The 20,136-nt window shown below is 39.9% G+C and overlaps 1 protein-coding gene across 10 annotated transcripts in view; it reads right to left on the bottom strand.

The window, feature by feature from the left end:
• ATP8A1 (ATPase phospholipid transporting 8A1) overlaps positions 1–20,136 on the bottom strand; it is a 249,992-nt gene that overhangs the window by 139,260 nt on the left and 90,596 nt on the right. For all 10 annotated transcript variants that reach the window (XM_074396074.1, XM_074396072.1, XM_003940967.3 and 7 more), the window contains one exon: positions 2,612–2,684. In XM_074396074.1, the coding sequence (XP_074252175.1) occupies positions 2,612–2,684 (73 nt within the window). The remainder of the gene's footprint in view (positions 1–2,611; positions 2,685–20,136) is intronic.

Consider the following 20,136-nt stretch of genomic DNA (forward strand, 5'->3'; position numbering starts at 1 on the left):
GTTCATTTACCTAGTAGCTGTAATTCCTGATCAGATTTAAAATTTCAGGCATGTGATTTTACTAAACCGGGGTGATAATGACTGAGAATTTTTCTATAATGCTTTTTCCTTCCACTCCAAAAATGGTAACTTTATTCATATTTTAATAAATAAAAAAATCATTAGCAACTCCTATATCCAGTGGACTCCGACAGCCTGAGAAGACAGAAGGGTGTACCCTTTCTGCAAGGAGCTTAGGGTTTACAGGAGAAAAGAAGCCAGGTATTTTATATATCTTCCTGTCTGGCTCTCAATAAAGAGAAATGTCATTAAATTTAATAAAGAAAAAACATTTCTCAGTGCTCTTGGGCAAAAAAAATAATAAAGTGAAGTGACTAGGAAGACGGATCAGAACATTATTTGAAAAAACTGTGTTCAGGCTAGAACAGTGGACTAAACGCAGACATGGTCCCTGCCACGTGAAGCTTAGCACTGTGGGAAAGACAGAAGACAAATAAATATACACTAATTATTTACTTATGGCATGACAAGCACTGTAAAGTAGGAAATATGCAAATATCATGTAATGTGACTTAAGCGAGTCTGTGGCTGTTCTCAAGATAATGTAATATTTGAGCTGATGAGGTTTTAGCCTCCTGAAGAATTGGGCAATGTGCTTTCCATCAAGCAGGAATAGGACATAGCTGAAAAGGTCATAAAGAAGGAAAGAACGATGTGTTTTAGAAAATAAAAGAAGATCAGTGGGATAAGGAGAAAGAAAAGGAGCTCAAAATGAGGGTGATAGCTTAGGCAGGGGCCATATCATGTTACTTTGTGAGTGAAGAGAGAAGGCAGAGAATAGCCTTAAACAGGATAGTGAAGGGACTTGATTTTTCTTTGCATTTTTCAGCTGTCATGTGCAATAATAACTAGATAGGAGTAAAAGTGGAACCCAGGAGACTGGCCAGGAGGCTACCACAGTAATCCACAGAGCGGGTTCTGGTGGTCTGGAGTAGGTGGTGGAAATGAGGAGTAACTGCAGCCCACATCCAAGACAGATTCTAGAAATCAGTATTAACAAGGGCTTGGTGACTCAGAGATCTGGACACGGAGAGAAAAGGAGGCATTAAAGGCAACCCTCTAGTTCCTAGGAAGAATCATAAGATAGGTGATGGTACAATTTATCGAAAGCTGAGAATCCAAGAAGGAAGGGGTGGTCTAGGTCTAGGTTTTGTAGATCCTGAAGTCAATATTTTACTGAAGGCTAATATAGAAAACAGAGATAAAAAAACACCCATTAACAATACACTGATAGGGCCCCACTAGGGAAAAAGTGACAAGTCCACCTGTGCTAGAAAAGATGCATGTTTTGGGGTGACAATTATGAGTTCAAGTTTTGACATACTGGGGTTGAAGTTGTTATGAGAATAAGTTCCGGGTTTAACTCCAGAGGACTCTATAATTTGATCTTATGAAATCTTCCAGGTTTAACTCCAGAAGACTCTGTAATTTGATCTCATGAAATCTGAGTGTGTGTCAGTGTGAGTGTCAACTTGACTGAAAAGATGGAAAGTATTGATCTTGGGTGTGTCTGTGAGGGTATTGCCAAAGGAGATTAACGTTTGAGTCAGTGGGCTGGGGAGGGCAGAACATCTAATCAGCTGCCAGCATGGTCAGAATATAAAGCAGGCAGAAAACTGTGAAAAGGCTAGACTGGTTTAGTCTCTCAGCCTACATCTTTCTCCCATGCTGGATGCTACCTGCACTCAAACATCGGACTCCAAGTTCTTCAGCTTTGGGACTTGGACTGGCTTCCTTGCTCCTAAGTGTGCAGACAGCCTATTGTGTGACCTTGTGATTGTGTGAGTTAATACTACTTAATAAACTACCCTTTATATATCTCTCTCTATCCTATTAGCTCTGTCCCCCTAGAGAACCTTAATAGATCAGTAACTTCATAAGCAAGATTTCCACATTGTGTGGCAGAAGCCTGGAGTTTCTATTGGAGATTTAGCACTGGCCTATGGTACTTGGCAGGTAACTTATTTCTATAGATATTCTAAAATTGTTAATATTGAACTGTTTCAGAGAGGGTTCTATAATCATTTAAAATGAAAAAATTTGAAAAGATAAAATATTAATTAATAACATTAAAACCAAATTAATAACAACCATGAATTCGTGTTGGCCAAGTAAAAAGGATTTGGCATAGACTTTGATAATTATTAAAAATGATCATGAGGCTGAGTGTGGTGGCTCATGCCTGTAATCTCAGCACTTTGGGAGGCTGAGGCGGTTGGATCACCTGAGATCAGGAGTTCGAGATCAGCTTGGCCAACATGACGAAAACCTGTCTCTACTAAAAATACAAAAATTAGTCAGGCATGGTGCCTGTAATCTCAGCTACTTGGGAGGCTGAGGCAGGAGGATGCCTTGATTCTGGGAGGCAGAGGTTGCAGTAAGTCAAGATCACTTCACTGCACTCCAGCATGGGTGACACAGTAAGACTGTCTCAGGAAAAAAAAAAATCATGAAAGTAAAAAAGAGAAATACATAAACATAGAAGATAGTTCAGAGAAACGCTCATTAGTTTTATTCACTAACAAAAAGATAATAGTTTTGTGTCACTTACATGATTATTTTGGAGATTTTCCAGCAATGATGAATCGCTAAATGTTTTTTCATCTCCAAACTGTGAGCTCTGCCTAAAGAGGAAAAAAATACAGTAAACTCAGTTTATTTATACAAGCTTATTGATATATTTGTTAATATACTTTATAAGTAAGGTGTTATATCTCCAAAAACTTAGTAAGTTAAATAGAATTTGGACTGCATTTCTAAATAAGACATCACAGATTTCATGATTGTATCATAAAATATATTCATGCATTCTAAAGTGTGAAAGATGTTTACAGTGTAATGTAAAATAGTATTTTACAGTTCATTATTTTGGAGTTAAATTACTTTGCAGCCTCATGAAATTAAAAAAAAAAAGAAATAAAACTATTAAAACATCTAAAACTGAATTTCTTCCACTTCTATAATATTTTCACTTTTAGAATTTTAAGAATTAATGAAAGTTATTATACAAAATATTCTTTTATTTTAGGCATATGAGAACTCTTTAAAATCTTTATATGCAGTGATGAAAATCATAAAATATAAAAACATGAATAAACCATTTACAGATTATATCAACATCTATCACTAATATCTGAGCAAATATTTATGAACATATTATGTTTCTTCTGTAAATGTAAGAACAAATCACAAAAGTATGGAATTTTTTTTGTGTTGTGGCTATCTTCCGATTAGCAAATGTATTATATACTTCACTGGATATAAATGGAGCCAATTATCTCTGCAAACTAGCAATCATTAATCCCATGGTCATGCAATTAAATATAAAAATACTGAGATTCAAAGGAAAAAGAAGGAACACTTAAGTGGGTATGTCAAAAAAAAGGTATAGTTTGCAAAGTTTAGTGAAAATATATACATTTGACCTTCAGTGCACAGAAAAAAATTTCTGACTTCACTGAGGGAAAAAAATGTGTCTGATACTAAGCAATTGTAATCCAGAAAGCTTTAAATTACAACAGGTTACAAAGAGTAGTATCAATGTCAACATGTCAGATATCAAGACTTTCATATTTTAAGGGCAGCAGCTTGACAAGAAGGAAAACTCATTGAAGAAAATCAAATTAGAAAGAAGAGAACACACATAGTATCTTCAATGAAACACATTCCTCCAGTAAACCTAAGGTGGAGGTTAGAATGTTTATAATGCAACACATCTTTACTTACATGTACCAAGTTTGGTCTGTTAAATCTCAAAATCATAAGATAATATATCTTTATTAGCAGGTAGTAGTTTAGAATAATCAAAATATCCTTAGGGGCTAAAGTAAACATGTCATCATCATCATTATCATTATTATTTCTCCAGTTTTAAAGATTGAAGGAAAAAAATCCAAGAACTTTTAAACGACTTATCAATGTATAGACAAAAAATTAGCATTTCTCCTCCAAATATTAGCATTTATTAAAAAGAGTTCAATTACTTAGGGCTTTATGAAATGTTCCTATTATTAAAATATATTCATAACAACTTCCGCCAAGACAGCCAAATAGGAACAGCTCCAGAGCGCAGTTCCCACTGAGAGGGATGCAGGAGGCAAGTGATCTCCGCATTTCCTACCGAGATACCAGGTTCATTTCAATGGGACTGGCTGGACAGTGGGTGTAGCCCAAGGACAGCAAGCTGAGGCAGGGCGGGGTGCTGCCCCACTTGGAAAGTGCAACTGGACAGAGGACCGGGGACCTTATCCCCTTGGCACTCTGGTTCAGATACTGTGTTTCTTCCATGGCCATTGAGAACAGTCCAGGAGAATGCCATGAGGCTGAAAAGCACTGTGAGTTACCAACACAGATCTGAGCAACAGCTCCAGCCAGCCAGGCACTGAGAGTTTTCAGCACAGATCCGGGCGGAAGTTCTGACTACCGCTGAGAGCACCTGTGGGATGGATCTACCTGCCCCCACAGGAAGAGGGAGAGCTAAAAGCAGGGAGATAGGTGATACAGGTTGGCAGGTCCCACCCCCACAGGACCAGCAAACTGAAGCCCTCTCACTTGAGAGTTTCACAGCCAGCACATCAGTCTGAGTTTGACCTGGGACGATAGATCTCAGTGTGGGGAAGGGTGTCTGCCATTGCCAAGGCGTGTCTAATCTCACCTGTGTAAACAACAGCCCGAGGAAGCCTATACAGCAACTGCGCTGAGTCCGACACAGCCCAGCAGCCTCTCTGCAGGCAGACAAGGGACTGACTGCCTCCTCAAATGGCTCCAAGACCTCTGAATAACCAAAAAAACCCACCTTATATAGGAGAGCTCAGGCTGACACCTGGTGGGTACCTTTCTGGGATGAAGCTACCAGAGGAAAGATTAGGCAGCAATCCTTGCTGCTCCACAGCCTCCGTGGGTGATTCCCAGGCAAGCAAGATCTGGGAATCCTACAGCAGAGGGGCCTGACTGTTAGAAGAAAAACTAAAAACAAAGTATCAACAGAAAGGACGTCCACTCAGAGACCCCCATCCAAAATCACCAACTTCAAAGATCACAGGTAGATAAATACACAAAGATGGGAAGAAACTAGTGCAAAAATGATGAAATCATCAAAGACCAGGATGCATCTCTTCCTCCAAGGGATCACAACTCCTCATCAGCAAGGGAACAAAAAAGGATGGAGGATGAGTTTAACAAACTGACAGAAGCAGGCTTCAGAAGGTGGGTAATAACAAACTTCTCTGAGCTAATGGAACATGATCTAACCCAATGCAAAGAAACTAAAAACCTTGAAAAAAGGTTGGACAAAATGCTAACTACAGTAACCAGCTTAGAGAAGAACATAATTGACCTGATGGAGCTGAAAAACACAGCATGAGAACCTTGTGAAGCATACACAAGTTTCAACAGCTGAATCGATCAAGAAGAAGAAAGAATAGCAGAGTTTAAAGATCAACTCAATGAAATAAAATGAGAAGGCAAGATTAGAGAAAAAAACAGTGAAAAGATATGAACAAAGCCTCCAAGAAATATGGAATTATGTGAAAAGACCTAATCTACGCTTGATCGGTGTACCTGAATGTGACGAGGAGAATGAATCCAAGCTGGAAAGCACTCTTCAGGACATTATCCAGGAGAACTTCCCCAATCTAGCAAGGCAGGCTAATATTCAAATCCAGGAAATACAGAAAACACCACAAAGATACTCCTCAAGAAGAGCAACCCCAAGGCACATGACCATCAGATTCCCCAGGGTTGAAATGAAGGAAAAAGTGCTAAGGGCAGTCAGAGAGAAAGGGTGGGTCACCCACAAAGGGAAGCCCATCAGACTCACAGCAGATCTCTCAGCAGAAACCCTACAAGCCAGAAGAGAGTGGGGGCCAATAGTCAACATCCTTAAAGAAGAGAACTTTCAACCCAGAATTTCATAATCAGTCAAACTAAGCTTTGTAAGAGGAGGAGAAATAAAATCCTTTACAGATAAGCAAATGCTGAGAGATTTTGTCACCACCAGACCTGCCTTACAAGAGCTCCTGAAGGAAGCACTAAACATGGAAAAGAACAACCAGTACCAGCCACTGCAAAAATGTACCAAATGGTAGAGACCAATGACACAATGAAGAAACTGTGTCAACTAATGGGAAAAACAACCAGCCAGTGAAAAATGGCACGATCAAATTTGCACATAACAATATTAACATTAAATGTAAATGGCATAAATGTGCCAATCAAAAGACACAGACTGGCAAGCTGGATAAACAGCCAAGACTCATCAGTGTGCTGTATTCAGGAGACCCATATCATGTGCAAATACACACACAGACTCAAAATACAGAGATGGAAGAAGATTTACCAAGCATATGGAGAGCAAAAAATAGCAGGGGTTGCAATCCTAGTCTCTGATAAAATGGGCTTTAAACCAACAAAGATCAAAAGAGACAAAGAAGGGCATTACATAATGGTAAAAGAATCAATGCCACAAGAAAAGCTAACAATCCTAAATATATATGCATCCAATACAGGAGCACCCAGGTACATAAAGCAAGTTCTTAATGACCTACAAAGAGACGTAGACTCCCGCACAATAATAGTGGGAGACTTCAACCCTCCACTGTCAATATTAGACAGATCAACAAAACAGAAAATCAATAAGGATATCCAGGACTTGAACTCAGATCTGGACCAAGCAAACCTAATAGACACTTACAGAACTCTCCACCCCAAATCCATAGAATATACATTGTTCTGAGTACCACATCACACCTACTCTAAAATTTACCACATAATTGGAAGTAAATCACTCCTCAGCAAATGCAAAAGAACATAAATCATAACAAACAGTTTCTCAGACCACAGTGCAATCAAATTAGAACTCAGGATTAAGAAACTCACTCAAAACTGCACAACTTCATGGAAACGGAACAACTGGCTCCTGAATGACAACTGGATAAACAATGCAATGAAGGCAGAAATAAAGATGTTCTTTGAAACCAGTGAGAATGAAGATACAACATACCAGAATCTCTGGGACACATTTAAAGCAGTGTCTAGAGGGATATTTATAGCAATAAATGCCCACATGAGAAGCGAGGAAAGATCTGAAATTGATACTCTATCATCAAAATTGAAAGAGCTAGAGAAGCAAGATCAAAAAAACTCAAAAGCTAGCAGAAGACAAGAAATAACTGAGATCAGAGCAGAACTGAAGGAGATAGAGACACAAAAAAACCCTTCAAAAATCAATAAATGCAGGAGCTGATTTTTTGAAAAGATCAACAAAATAGACTACTAGCCAGATTAATAAAAAAGAAGAGAAGGATCAAATAGATGCAACAAAAAACAATAAAGGGGATATCACCACTGATTCCACAGAAATACAAGCCACCATCAGAGATTACTACAAACAACTCTATGCACATAAATCAGTAAATCTGAAAGAAATGGATAAATTCCTGGAAACTTGCACCCTCCCAAGCCTAAACTGGGAAGAAGTTGAAACCCTGAATAGACCAATAACAAGGTCTGAAGTTGACGCAGCAATTAATAGCCTACTAACCATAAAAAGGTCCAGGTCCAGACAGGTTCACAGCCGAATTCTACCAGATGTACAAAGAGGAGCTGGTACTATTCCTTCTGAAACTATTACAAACAATACAAAAACAGGGAATCTTCTCTAACTCTTTTTGAGGCCAACAAACATATGAAAAAATGCTCATCATCACTGGTCATTAGAGAAATGCAAATCAAAACCACATTGAGATACCATCTAATGCAGGCATCACCAAACTACGGCCCGCGGGCCACATGCGGTCCCCTGAGGCCATTTATCCGGCCCCCTGCCACACTTCAGGAAGGGGCACCTCTTTCATTGGTGGTCAGTGAGAGGAGCACAGTATGTGGCGGCCCTCCAATGGTCTGAGGGACAGTGAACTGGCCCCCTGTGTAAAAAGTTTGGGGACGCTTGATCTAATGCCAGTTAGAATGGTGATCACTATAAATTTTGGAGACAACAGATGCTGGAGAGGATGTAGAGAAATAGGAACACTTTTACACTGTTGGTGGGAGTGCAAATTAGTTCAACTATTGTGGAAGACAGTGGGGAGATTCCTCAAGGATCTAGAAATAGAAATTCCATTTGACCCAGCAATCCTATTACTGAGTATATACCCAAAGGATTATAAATCCTTTTATTATAAAGACACATGCACATGTGTATTCATTGCAGCATGGTTCACAATAGCAAAGACCTGGAACCAACCCAAATGCTCATCAATGATAGACTGGACAAAGAAAATGTGGCACATATACACCATGGAATACTATGCAGCCATAAAAAAGGATGTTTGTCCTTTGATGGGACAGAGATGAATCTGGAAACCATCATTCTCAGCAAACTGACACAAGAACAGAAAACCAAACACTGCATGTCCTCACTCATAGGCGGGTGTTGAAAAATGAGAACACATGGATACAGGGAGGGGAACATCACACACTGGGGTCTGTTGGGGGGTGGGGGGCTGGGGGAGGGACAGCAGAGGGTGAGGAAGTTGGGGAGGGATAACATTTGGAGAAATGCCTCATGTAGGTGATGGGAGGATGGAGACAGCAAACCACCATGGGATGTGTGTACCTATGTAACAATCCTGCAAGATCTGCACATGTACCCCAGAACTTAAAGTACAATAAAAAATATATATATATTCATAAATGGTTTGTAGCTGTCCTTTTCTACTTATTAGATAAATTGAAATGTCAAGGAATATTCCCAGTAACATCTTGCAAGAAGTCTATTTTCTTTACAAAGAATTCCAGATAAAAAGGCCATTTAAGTATGAAGATATCTCTTATTAATCTCACCAATTATTATTTCATTTTATAAATCAGTTACCATAATTGACTTAATTTTCAAACATATTTGAGTAGCTCTAGATATGCAATGGGCATATTTACACGGACATAACCCATGTTCCAATCACTAACGAAGGTGCTGCCAAGGCTAATGTTAAAAAAGAACTCTTCTTCCAGAAAGTGACTTCCTTCCCAAGATAATTTTAAAGACGCCAAAACAGTCTAGGAGCTGTAATCCCAGCGCTTTGGGAGGCTGAAGTGGATAGATACTTGAGGTCAGGAGTTCAAGACCAGCCTGGTCAACATCATGAAGTCCCATCTCTACTAAAAATATAAAAATTAGTTGGTATCATGACAGAAACCTGTAGTCCCAGCTACTTGGAAGGCTGAGGCACGAGAATCGCTTGAACCTGGGTGGCAGAGGTTGCAGTGAGCTGAAACTGCACGACTGCACTCCACTCCAGCCTGGGTGACAGAGCAAGACTCTGGCTCAAAAAACAAAACGAAAAAACCAAAACAACCCCCCCCCCCAACCAAAAAACAGGAAACAAACAAACAAACAAAAAAACCCAGAAACAAAAAACTGTAAACAATTCATCTTCTAATCAGACAGCCTAGGTTGGATACCTCAGGCATAGAGCTTCCACCATTCCTCTCCAAAATTGTACAAAACGTTTACTTTTAGTAAAAATAAACAGATAAAATTTGCAATCTGGCATCAAAATAAGAACCATCACATTAAAAGTAAAAATAATAATTTAGACTGTCAGTTGACAAACTATGTGATTTGGAAACATTCACAAATAAAAATGCAAGCCAGCATCAACATTTGGTTACATTTTTGCTTAGCAATTTTCAAGTAGCACTTTGCTTCCAAGGAGACAATGACGTTATGGTATTTTGCAAGAAGCAATAAAGCAGGGAGTATCATAGTTAAGGTAAGGAGATCAGAGTAGGGAACCCACAATGTAATAAAAGTTGCAGTTTCTTTAGGCTGATTTCGTAACTGTGATACATTGTAACTACTCATTTTCTGATCATACAAAAATGAACAATCTCTATAGCAATAATAATTAAAAGATTCAAAGAATATATGGCTTAACAGTATTAGTTATCGTTGCATATGACAATATGAACTAAGACTTTTTTTTTTAAATTCAAAATTTATGTCAACAGGAGAGCCACCAGAAAAAAAGAAAAGGGCTGAACACATAATTTTCACCTTGTAAACCAAAACAAACTCCAGATGAATCAATGATTTCATAAATGTACTAAAATTTCAAATACTTTTTTTTTTACAAAAACTTAGGAATGTAAAAATCTCAGGTATCATATATAATTCATAAAACATAATACATAAATCTGACTACATAAAGTTAAATATTTCTGCATAGCAAAAACTACGTCAACAGGTCGGCTACAGTAGCTCACACCTGTAATCCCAGCACTTGGGGAGGCTGAGGCAAGAAGATTGCTTGGGGCCAGGAATGTGAAATTAGTCTGGGCAACATAGCAAGACCCGCCTCTGCAAAAATTTTAAAATTATTCAGGCCTGGTGGTGTGCACCTGCAATCCCAGCTAATTGGGAGGCAGGAGTGGGAGGATCCCTTGAGCTCTGGAGTTTGAGGCTGCAGTGAACTATGATGGTACCACTCACTTTACTCCATCCCAGGTGGCAGAGGGAGACCATCTCTTAAAACAAAACTAAATAAAACCAACTTCTGCAAGAAAAGTCAGAAGCTAAATGAAAACTGGGAAAAAAATATTTCCAAATTATAGACTAAAGGTTAATTTCCACTGAATAAAAAGAATTCCCAGAAATCAATTTACAAAAAGATCAATTATGTAGTACAACAATGAGCAAAGGATGTAAACACATAATTCACAAGGAAGGAAATATAAATGGTGTTAAACATACATTCAACTTTACCTCATAATGGAGAAGTGAAATTTAAATGTATTGTGGCGAAAATAATGTTTGACAACTTTGTGCTGTTTCAACTGTGGGAAAACAGTAAAGCATATATCATTGGTGATAACATAAACTGGTGCAACTTCTAAAAATAAGCAATTGGGCAAAATTTAAAATTCTTTGATCCAGCAATTCCAGTTCTAGGAATTTATAGTGTTTAACTGGTACAAAATATTATATGTACAAATATATACTTTACAGTACTTTTTTGTTTTGTTTTTGAGACAGGGTCTCACTCTGTCACCCAAGCTGGAGTGCAATGGCACAATCTTGGCTCACCTGACTGCAGTGACACAATCTCAGCTCACTGCAACCTCTACCTCCTGGGTTCGAGTGATTCTCCTGGCTCAGCCTCCTGAGTAGCTGGGTTTACAGGCATGTGTCACCATGCTTGGCTAATTTCTGGATTTTTAGCACAGACAAGGTTTCACCATGTTGGCCAGGCTGGTCTTGAACTCCTGACCTCAGGTAATTCACCCATGTCGGCCTCTCAAAGAGCTGGGATTACAGGTGTGAGCTACTGGGCCCAACCCCTACAGTATATTTTTAATAGCAAAAAGTTAGAAAACCCAAAGGTCCGTCAGTAGTGCTGCTTAAAAATACTGTGGTGCATTTACACAATAGAATACTATGCACACAAAGGGAAGCTTTTTATGGAATATGAAAAAATTCCATAAAAATATTTGACAGTGCTCACAGATGCACTGTCAAATAAAAATCTGGTACAAAGCAGTGTGTACAGTATGCTTCACTTGCTGTAAAAATATGAGAGAAAAATAAATGTATGAATATTTATAGAAGAGATCTGTAAGGGTACACTTGAAATTGGTCACACAGGCTGTCTTTGGTAGGGGAAATGGAGGGCTCTAAGACAGGGGGTGGATCAAAACCTTTTTACACCTTTTGAACTTGTAACATGTTAATGCATTGTGAACTTAAAAAAAATCAAATTTAAAACAAGTACAAAACCCATCAGTCATCTGAAATAAACACCCTACCTATACACTAAATTTACATTATATACGTATATATATTACACTCATGCATAAACAAAAAAGGCAGTATAACTTTAAAATTAAACACTGTCTTGTTTGAGTTTTTGTTTTCAAAACTTCATCACTTTCATGAGTAAGGAGCAGGATGGCAGTACAGACATACCACTAGAATAGATACTCATGGCTATGTACATTTGAACACTTAAGCAAGCAGAATGACAAACTACAAATTCTTTAACATTCCAAGTGTTCTGAGTAGAGAGAATTGTTTAACTACATAAAATGCACACACAAGGAACTTCTTTGTTTAGGAGCTGGTAGCCTGCATTTAGGGTTGCACAGAGAAGTCTATGATTTTCAACAGATCTAAATATTAGATAGATGCAAAAGTATTTGTGACTTCTGCCATTAAAAAACAATTGTGCAAAAGCCACAATTACTTTTGCACCAACCTAACATTTTTCACATGCAACAAGTTTTAAGTAGACTTTTAAAGTTCTCAGTTTTCATGTGCAGCTTTGACTTGTAATTTAAACATGTTTATTTACAGCATGGACAGATCACAGGAGCTATTAAGATAATTTTCTCATATTGTGAGACGCTGCAAAATATATATGTAAATTCAAGCTAATATAGCCATTTTACTGGTCTAACATAATTGAGTCTTGGTATGGGAGTGAAGAGACAGCTTGTTGGCACCAAGCCACACCAATGGGGGTGAGTGTACTTGCTTTCCACCCAGGATGTGCAAGGCTGCTGCTCAGGCAGGTCCTGCAATGGGACAGGTGTGCACTGTGCCCTCAGCCGGCCTGAAAGGCACTTAATGGTCCTCTCAATTCCATTTCAAAATTCACCACAAGGTACAGGGTCAATAACCATTTCCAGAATGAGTTAAAATGCAGGGCCACTCACAGTGAGGTTTATGCCAATGGCTCAAAGGCTAGGCCAGGCGTCCCCAAACTACGGCCCATGGGCCGCATGCGGCCCCCTGAGGCCATTTATCCGGCCCCCTGCCACACTTCAGGAAGGGGCACCTCTTTCATTGGTGGTCAGTGAGAGGAGCACAGTATGTGGTGGTCCTCCAATGGTCTGAGGGACAGTGAACTGGCCCCTTGTGTAAAAAGTTTGGGGACGCCTGGGCTAGGCAACACTCCAGACATCCCTCTGGAAAGAGGCCTGAAGCCAGCCAGGAGACTGGGACCCCTGGGTTACCCCTGATGTCTGCTGTTCCCAAAGCAGTCCCACTCACAGTTATGGCCCACTCACAACTTCAAACACCCTGACACTGATTTCTGTAGTCAAACAACTTTTCTTCTTGTCTTTTCAGAATTATCTGGTCATTCCAATGAGTGGCTTCATGAATTGGATGAGGTCTGCCTCTAAGACTTGTGAGACTTTTTGGAAGACTTGTAGTCCTAGGACACAGGGGAGCCTTTGTAGGGAGCACCACCAGCTCGTCTCAGCAGGAAGTCACTGGCTTTTCAACTTGGACCTGCAGGGAGCTGAGCTCTGTGGCTCTTCCTCCTTTTGGAAGGAGTGGATCTCAATGGGGACTTAAAAACTGCTCCTGGCTCCTGTTCTGCCTTCATCTCTCTCCTTGTTTGGTAAGATGTTCATGAGGCTTTCCTGTGCCCTCCAGTTTCCTCTCAGTATCCCTCACAGAAAGTGGGAAAGGCCTGCTTCTTCTGCCTTCTTTGGAAAATTCTGCCAGCATGGGCACAGGTGAGAACCATGAAGCATTGTTTATAATTTGTGTGCTGCCAAGCTGCAGGTCCTTGACTTGTGCCTTTGCTTCTACAACAGCTCACTCTTTTCCACTTCACTTTTCAGGTGTGTCAGGTTAATCTTTTTTCTGAGTACAAAGCTGCAGTACTTCAAAGCAGATTTCTTGAATTTCTTCTTGCTCCAAAAAAAAGCCAATGGGACAACTGGGCAGAGGGTTCTCCAGTATCCAGGCAGTGAGACAAATGCAGGCACAGGTGATTCTCTCAGTGCTATAACCGGAGAAAACATCTGCATGAAGGCTGTCACTCACTCATGCCATTCCATGAAGTCTGGGAGAGGCGTTAGTTGCACTAACACTCTAACACCTGAAGGTATATAGTGATGATCTAATGGTGGGTATTGTGACAAAAACCTGGCTCCTGGAGCCCTCATCTTTGTGCTTTTATAATCTGGTTCTTTAAGTTAACACAATTTTGATCCAATAGTAGAGGCACAAGCTTCTGTTTCTTCTCTCAGAGGTCAGTGGTGATGAAACATGCTGATGATATCTCCCATTTGTCTTGAAGCCTCTTCTATTTTGGAGGCCAGGTGAACACATGCCATTGACATATGCTCTGTGGAATGCTTCACAAAGGACTTGGTATAAAGAACTGATGGAACACCACCTATTCGATATCCACGGCCATCAGTGGCAGGCAGAGATCCATGCTGGTGTGAAAACTCACTGTGGCTGGTGTGAAGTGGAGCTGGTTGTCAGGGAGGAGGCACTATGCAGTATAGCCTGTGCACAATGGGCACTCTGTGTGGCCCTGGAGGTTCTCCTGGGGGACCCACTGTGGCTCCTGCGGCTGCTGGGACATCTGGCCTTGGGGCCTCACAATAAAGCATTGTTTTTGGGGAAAGTTCTGCACCTCCTACTTTTCAATGGCACAACTGGCTGCAAATCAAAATTCCTTGTAGGGAGATTTAATTTTTAGAAATGAATTTTTTATTCAAGGTAGAGTGAAGTCCAAAAATACGAGCAAGTGATGGAATTCAATAATAATATTTTTGTTAGATACTGGTTTTGACCCAAGTAATGAGGCCTCATTTTCTATGTGATATGGTTTGGCTGTGTTCCCACCCAAATCTCATCTTGAATTCCCACGTGTTGTGGGAGGGATCCGATGGGAGGTAATTGAATCGTGGGGACAGGTCTTTCCTATGCTGTTCTCATGATAGTGAAGAGTGGGGTGCTGCTGAAAAGATACCCAAAAGTGTGGAAGTGACTTTGGAACTGGGTAACAAGCAGAGGTTGAAACTACTGGGAGGGCTCAGAAGAAGATGGGAAAATGTGGGAAAGTTTGGGACTTCCTAGAGACTTGTTTAAGGACTTTGACCAAAGCCTGACAGTGATATGGGCCAGGCTGAGGAGGTCTCCGATGGAGATGAGGAACTTGTTGGGAACTGGGGAAAAGGTGACTCCTGTTATGTTTTAGCAAAGAGACTGGTGGCATTTTGCCCCTGCCCTGGAGATCTGTGGAACTTTGTACTCGAGAGAGATGATTTAAGGTAACTGGTGGAAGAAATTTCTAAGCAGTAAAGCATTCCAGAGGTACTTGGGTGCTGTTAAAGGCATTCAGTTTTATCAGGGAAGCAGGGCATAAAAGTCAGGAAAATTCGCAGCCTGACAATGTGATAGAAAAGAAAACCCCATTTTCTGACGAGAAATTGAAGCGGCTGCAGAAATTAGCATATGCAAGGAGGAGCCAAATATTAATCTCCCTGAGATAATGGGAAAAATGTCTCCAGCGCATGTCAGAGATCTTCACAGCAGCCCTTCCCATCACAGGCTTGGAGGCCTAGGAGAAAATGGATTTGTGGGCCAGGCCCAGGGTCCCCGTGCTGTGCTCAGTCCAGGGACTTGGTGCCCTGTGTCCCAGCCACTGCAGCATGGCTAAAAGGGGCCAAGGTACAGCTCAGGCTGTTGCTTTGGAGGGTGGAAGCCCCAAGCCTTGGCAGCTTCCATGCAGTATTGAGCCTGTGGGTACAAAGACGTCAAGAATTGAGGTTTGGGCTAGGCTTGGTGGCTCACACCTGTAATCCTAGCACTTTGGGAAGCCGAGGTGGGCGGATCACCTGAGATCAGGAGTTTGGGACCAGCCTGGTCAACTGGTGAAACCCCATCTCTTCTAAAAATATGTAAAATTAGCTGGGTGCAGTGGTGCATGCCTGTAATCCCAGCTCCTCAGGAGGCTGAGGCAGAAGCATCACTTGAACCCAGGAAACAGAGGTTGCAGTGAACTGAGATCGCATGACTGCACTCCAGTGTGGACAACATGGCAGAATTCTAAGAAAAAAAAAAAAAAAAGGAATTGAGGTTTGGGAACCTCCATGCAGACTTCAGAAGATGTATGGAAACTCCTGGATGTCCAGGCAAAAGTTTGCTCTGAGGGTGGTGCCTTCATGAAGAACTACTGCTGGGCAGTACAGAATGGAAATGTGGGGTCAGAGGCCCCACAGAGTCCCTACTGGGACACTTCCTAGTGGAGCTGTGAGAAGAGGGCCACTGTCCTCCAGACCCCATAATGGTAGATCCACAAACAGCTTGTACCATGCACCTGGAAAAGCTGCGGACACTCAATGCCAGCCCATGAAATCAGCCAGGAGTGGGGCTGTACTCTGCAGGGCCATAGGGATGGAGCTGACCAAGGCCATGGGAACCTACCTCTTGCATCAGTGTGACCTGGATGTGAGACATGGAGTCAAAGAAGATCATTTTGGAGCTTTAAGAGATTTGACTGCCCTGCTGGATTTCAGACTTGCATGAGGCCCATAGGCCCTTTGTTTTGGCCAATGACTCCCATTTGTAATGGCTGTATTTACCCCCTGCCTATACCCCCATCATATCTAGGAAGTAACTAACTTGCTTTTGATTTTACAAGCACACAGGCAGAAAGGCTTGCTTTGTCTCAGATGAGAGTTTGGACTGTGGACTTTTGAGTTAATGCTGAAATGAGTTAAGACTTTGGGGAACTGTTAGGAAGACATGATTGGTTTTGAAATGTGAGGATATAGGATTTGGCAGGGGCCAGGGGTAGAATGATATGGTTTGGCTGTGTCCCCACCCAAATCTCATCTTGAATTCTCACGTGTTATGGGAGGGTGGTGGGAGGTAACTGAATCATGGGGGCAGGTCTTTCCTGTGCTGTTCTTGTGATAGTGAGTTAAATCTCATGAGATCTGATGGTCATTATAAGGGGGAATTTTCCTGCATAAGCTCTGCCTTTGCCTGCTACCATCCACATAAGGCATAACTTGCTCTTCCTTGCCTTCGACCGTGATTGTGAGGCTTCCCTAGCCACACTGAACTATAAGTCGAATTAAACCTCTTTCTTTTGTAAATTGCCCAGTCTCAGGTATGTCTTTATCAGCAGCATGAAAATGAACTAATATACTATGTGACTCAATGTATTTCTGAAGGCAGTTACAAAAGAGGAATTTCAAAAACATTCTGTGAAACGGCTGCATTACTGAAATAAATAACCTGCCAAGGTGACTCCTTTGAAGATGAACATTAATTTGGATGTGTTAGATCTCTCTGTTTTACAGTCACACCTGGAAGAATGTTTTAGTGAGCCTAGCTTTTGCAGCAGAATAAATGAATACCACTCACTTCATACATAATTATAGACCAGAATGAAATGAGAAAATAAATAAGACCAGAAAATAGAAAATTCAGTGTAGTACTATCCACTGTTATTGCGATAATACTAAAAACCACAGGGAAATGACTAAGCACTTTTAACACTTTAAGGTGATTCTTCTGGGGAATCACCCTCAGTAGCATTTACTTAAAAAATGATCAGCAAGAATAACGTGAAACTATACTCAACAGTTGAGAAACACAAACAATATGTTATTCTGGATTTGCTTCAAAACGGCAGGTGGGGAGAGGCATAAATGAACTGGTCTTAAGTGCATATTATTGAAGCAAGTGGATCAGTACATCTGTCTGCTTTTGTTTATGCTTAAAATTTTTCATCACAGAAGACAGAAAATGAGAAAAATTATTGACATATATCACTTTAGAAAATGAGGAAAATGAGCATATCTTAGGGCTACACTGATGTTAAGAATAAATAGATTTTTCCCTCCAATCCAAAATATTGACACTATCAATTCAGAGAAGTAGATTTTTAATAAAAAATGAGGTTATATGCTAGTTCTTGGCAATGATGAGAAAAAAACCAGGCCAACTTTCAGTAGGTAGCTACTGGTTGGGAAATAATTATATCGCTATAAGCTATTTATATTAACACACCTAAGCAAGTAGAGCTACAACCATCATCTGATTATCTTTAATGTTAACAGAATATGTGGAAAAATTTAATACATTATAGGCTTGCCTTCAAACTCAGCTAAATGTAAATATGCAATCTATATATATCTGAGAGGGAATTATATTTTTAACTTGGCATTTTTTGTGAATACTGGTTCAATTAGGGCAGTACGATACATATAAGCTCATGGGTTTTATACATGGAATTCAATGTACTTTACATGAAACTGAAGCTGCCGAGCAGCCATATTGGAATGCCTTTCAGATTTTGGATTCATACAGTCAGCTACACTATTTACTCCTGAAGACCAGCAGCATGAAGATGCAATCAGGTGGTTGGAGCACAGGATTCAACTGGGATCACATTTTTGATCTTGGTTTCATTGGCAGTGTGAAACCAATTTTGGACAAATGCCCAAAGTTGTGCAAAGTTGTATGCCCTCATGCTAATTTTCCTTAAATTTGTTAAATTTTACCTGCTTGATCTGCTCTTGCCTAACACAACAACAAATGTACTGAAAGAAATTCTAGGTTGAAAATATCAAATGAAAAAGAAATATCAAGATAAAATGACTGAAGTTGCAAAGATATCTTATGATTTAAAAAGCACATGTTCTTTAAATTTCTTTAAAGTCCATAGGATGTTACGTAACCAGTCCAGTACTGTTTTATAACCAGGCTGACATGGGTTTCAACTCTCATGTCTACTGGTAATATAATTTGGGGCAAATTGCTTATTACCTTTTTTGCCTAAATTTCACCAGCTTTAAAATGGACATGTCAAACATGTCATAAAGATTAAGTGAGAGAACCAGAACTAACACTCACTGTGGGCTTACTATATGCAGACACTATCCAAAGCACTACACAAACACAACTCATCTAATCTTCAAAACCTCCCGATTATGCAACTACTATTATTATCTACATTCTTCCAGATGAGGACACTCAGGCAGAGAGTTGAGACACTTGTTCAACAGCACTAGTAGAATGAAAATCTGAACTTGGGTGATCAGTATCCAAACCCTACATCTTTGATGACTCCACATAACTTTGGACACAATAGTAGCTCAGGAAACATTTGTTCTTTCATTTTTGGAGGCCTACAGGTAATTAATTATTTTATAGATGGAGAATCCAAGTATATATTTAAAATAAAACTTGAGGCTGAGAGTGGTGGTTGACACCTGGAATCCCAGAACTTTGGGAGTGAGGCGGGCGGATCACCTGAGTTCAGGAGTTTAAGACTAGCCGGGCCAACATAGTAAAATCCCACCTCTACTAAAAATATAAAAATGAGCCAGGTGTGGTGGTGCACATCTGTAGTCCCAGCTACTCGGGAGGCTGAGGCAGGAGAATCACTTTAACCCAGGTGGTGGAGGTTACAGTGAGCTGAGATCATGCCACTACACTCCAGTCTGGGTGACAGAGCGAGACCCCATCTCAAATAAACAAACAACTCACTTTATTGTAACGGTAGTAAAAGCCTTCCCTAGTGTTGGTTTTTAAAATCATTACTATCTAAGCTTATATGTAACTATAAGTGGAAATGTCAAACAATTTATGGCAAAGCTGACATTTCTTGAGTTACCTAGTTTAGAATATCAAATTTTCCAAAAGAGTGTTTTACAGAAAGTACTTACTAAACTAGATAAAATAACACCCTCTTTTTCCAATACCAATAGAAGTTACAAAACAACCTCTACTGAAAGTAGAATATTCTGAATCACCTGAGTGAACGAATACTAATTTTTAACATTTCCTTCCAACATTAAGAAAAATATGGAGAAGGCAATTTCTTGTTAGGAATAACTGAGTTATTTTAGAGGATATGTATATCACATCTACACTAATGAATGGTATTTAAAATTAACAGAATTATGTTAATGTTACAGAAAAGCAGATACAGTCTAAATTTTAAATCATTTCTCAAAGGATTAAATACGAGGGAATCTACACAATATTAAACTTGAATTATCCGCTAATAGTAAGATGCTTTGGCACATTTAAAAATACTAAAAATTACTTGTGTGTAGGTGTCAAAATATATGACACTCCAAGCAATGGGTGTGTGGTGACTCATCAGTTGTCACAAGAACCAAACAGCTGCCTGTCATTAAACCTAGATGTTGTGAGATTTACTGAAAAGTTTTAAAAATATTTAAATGATGTTATTGGAATTCAAAGTGTATTGAACTTTGAGGGAGTGATACGATCCCATGAGTTTTTAA

The sequence above is a fragment of the Saimiri boliviensis genome, chromosome 3, assembly GCF_048565385.1.
Source record: "Saimiri boliviensis isolate mSaiBol1 chromosome 3, mSaiBol1.pri, whole genome shotgun sequence".
NCBI classification, from domain to species: domain Eukaryota; kingdom Metazoa; phylum Chordata; class Mammalia; order Primates; family Cebidae; genus Saimiri; species Saimiri boliviensis.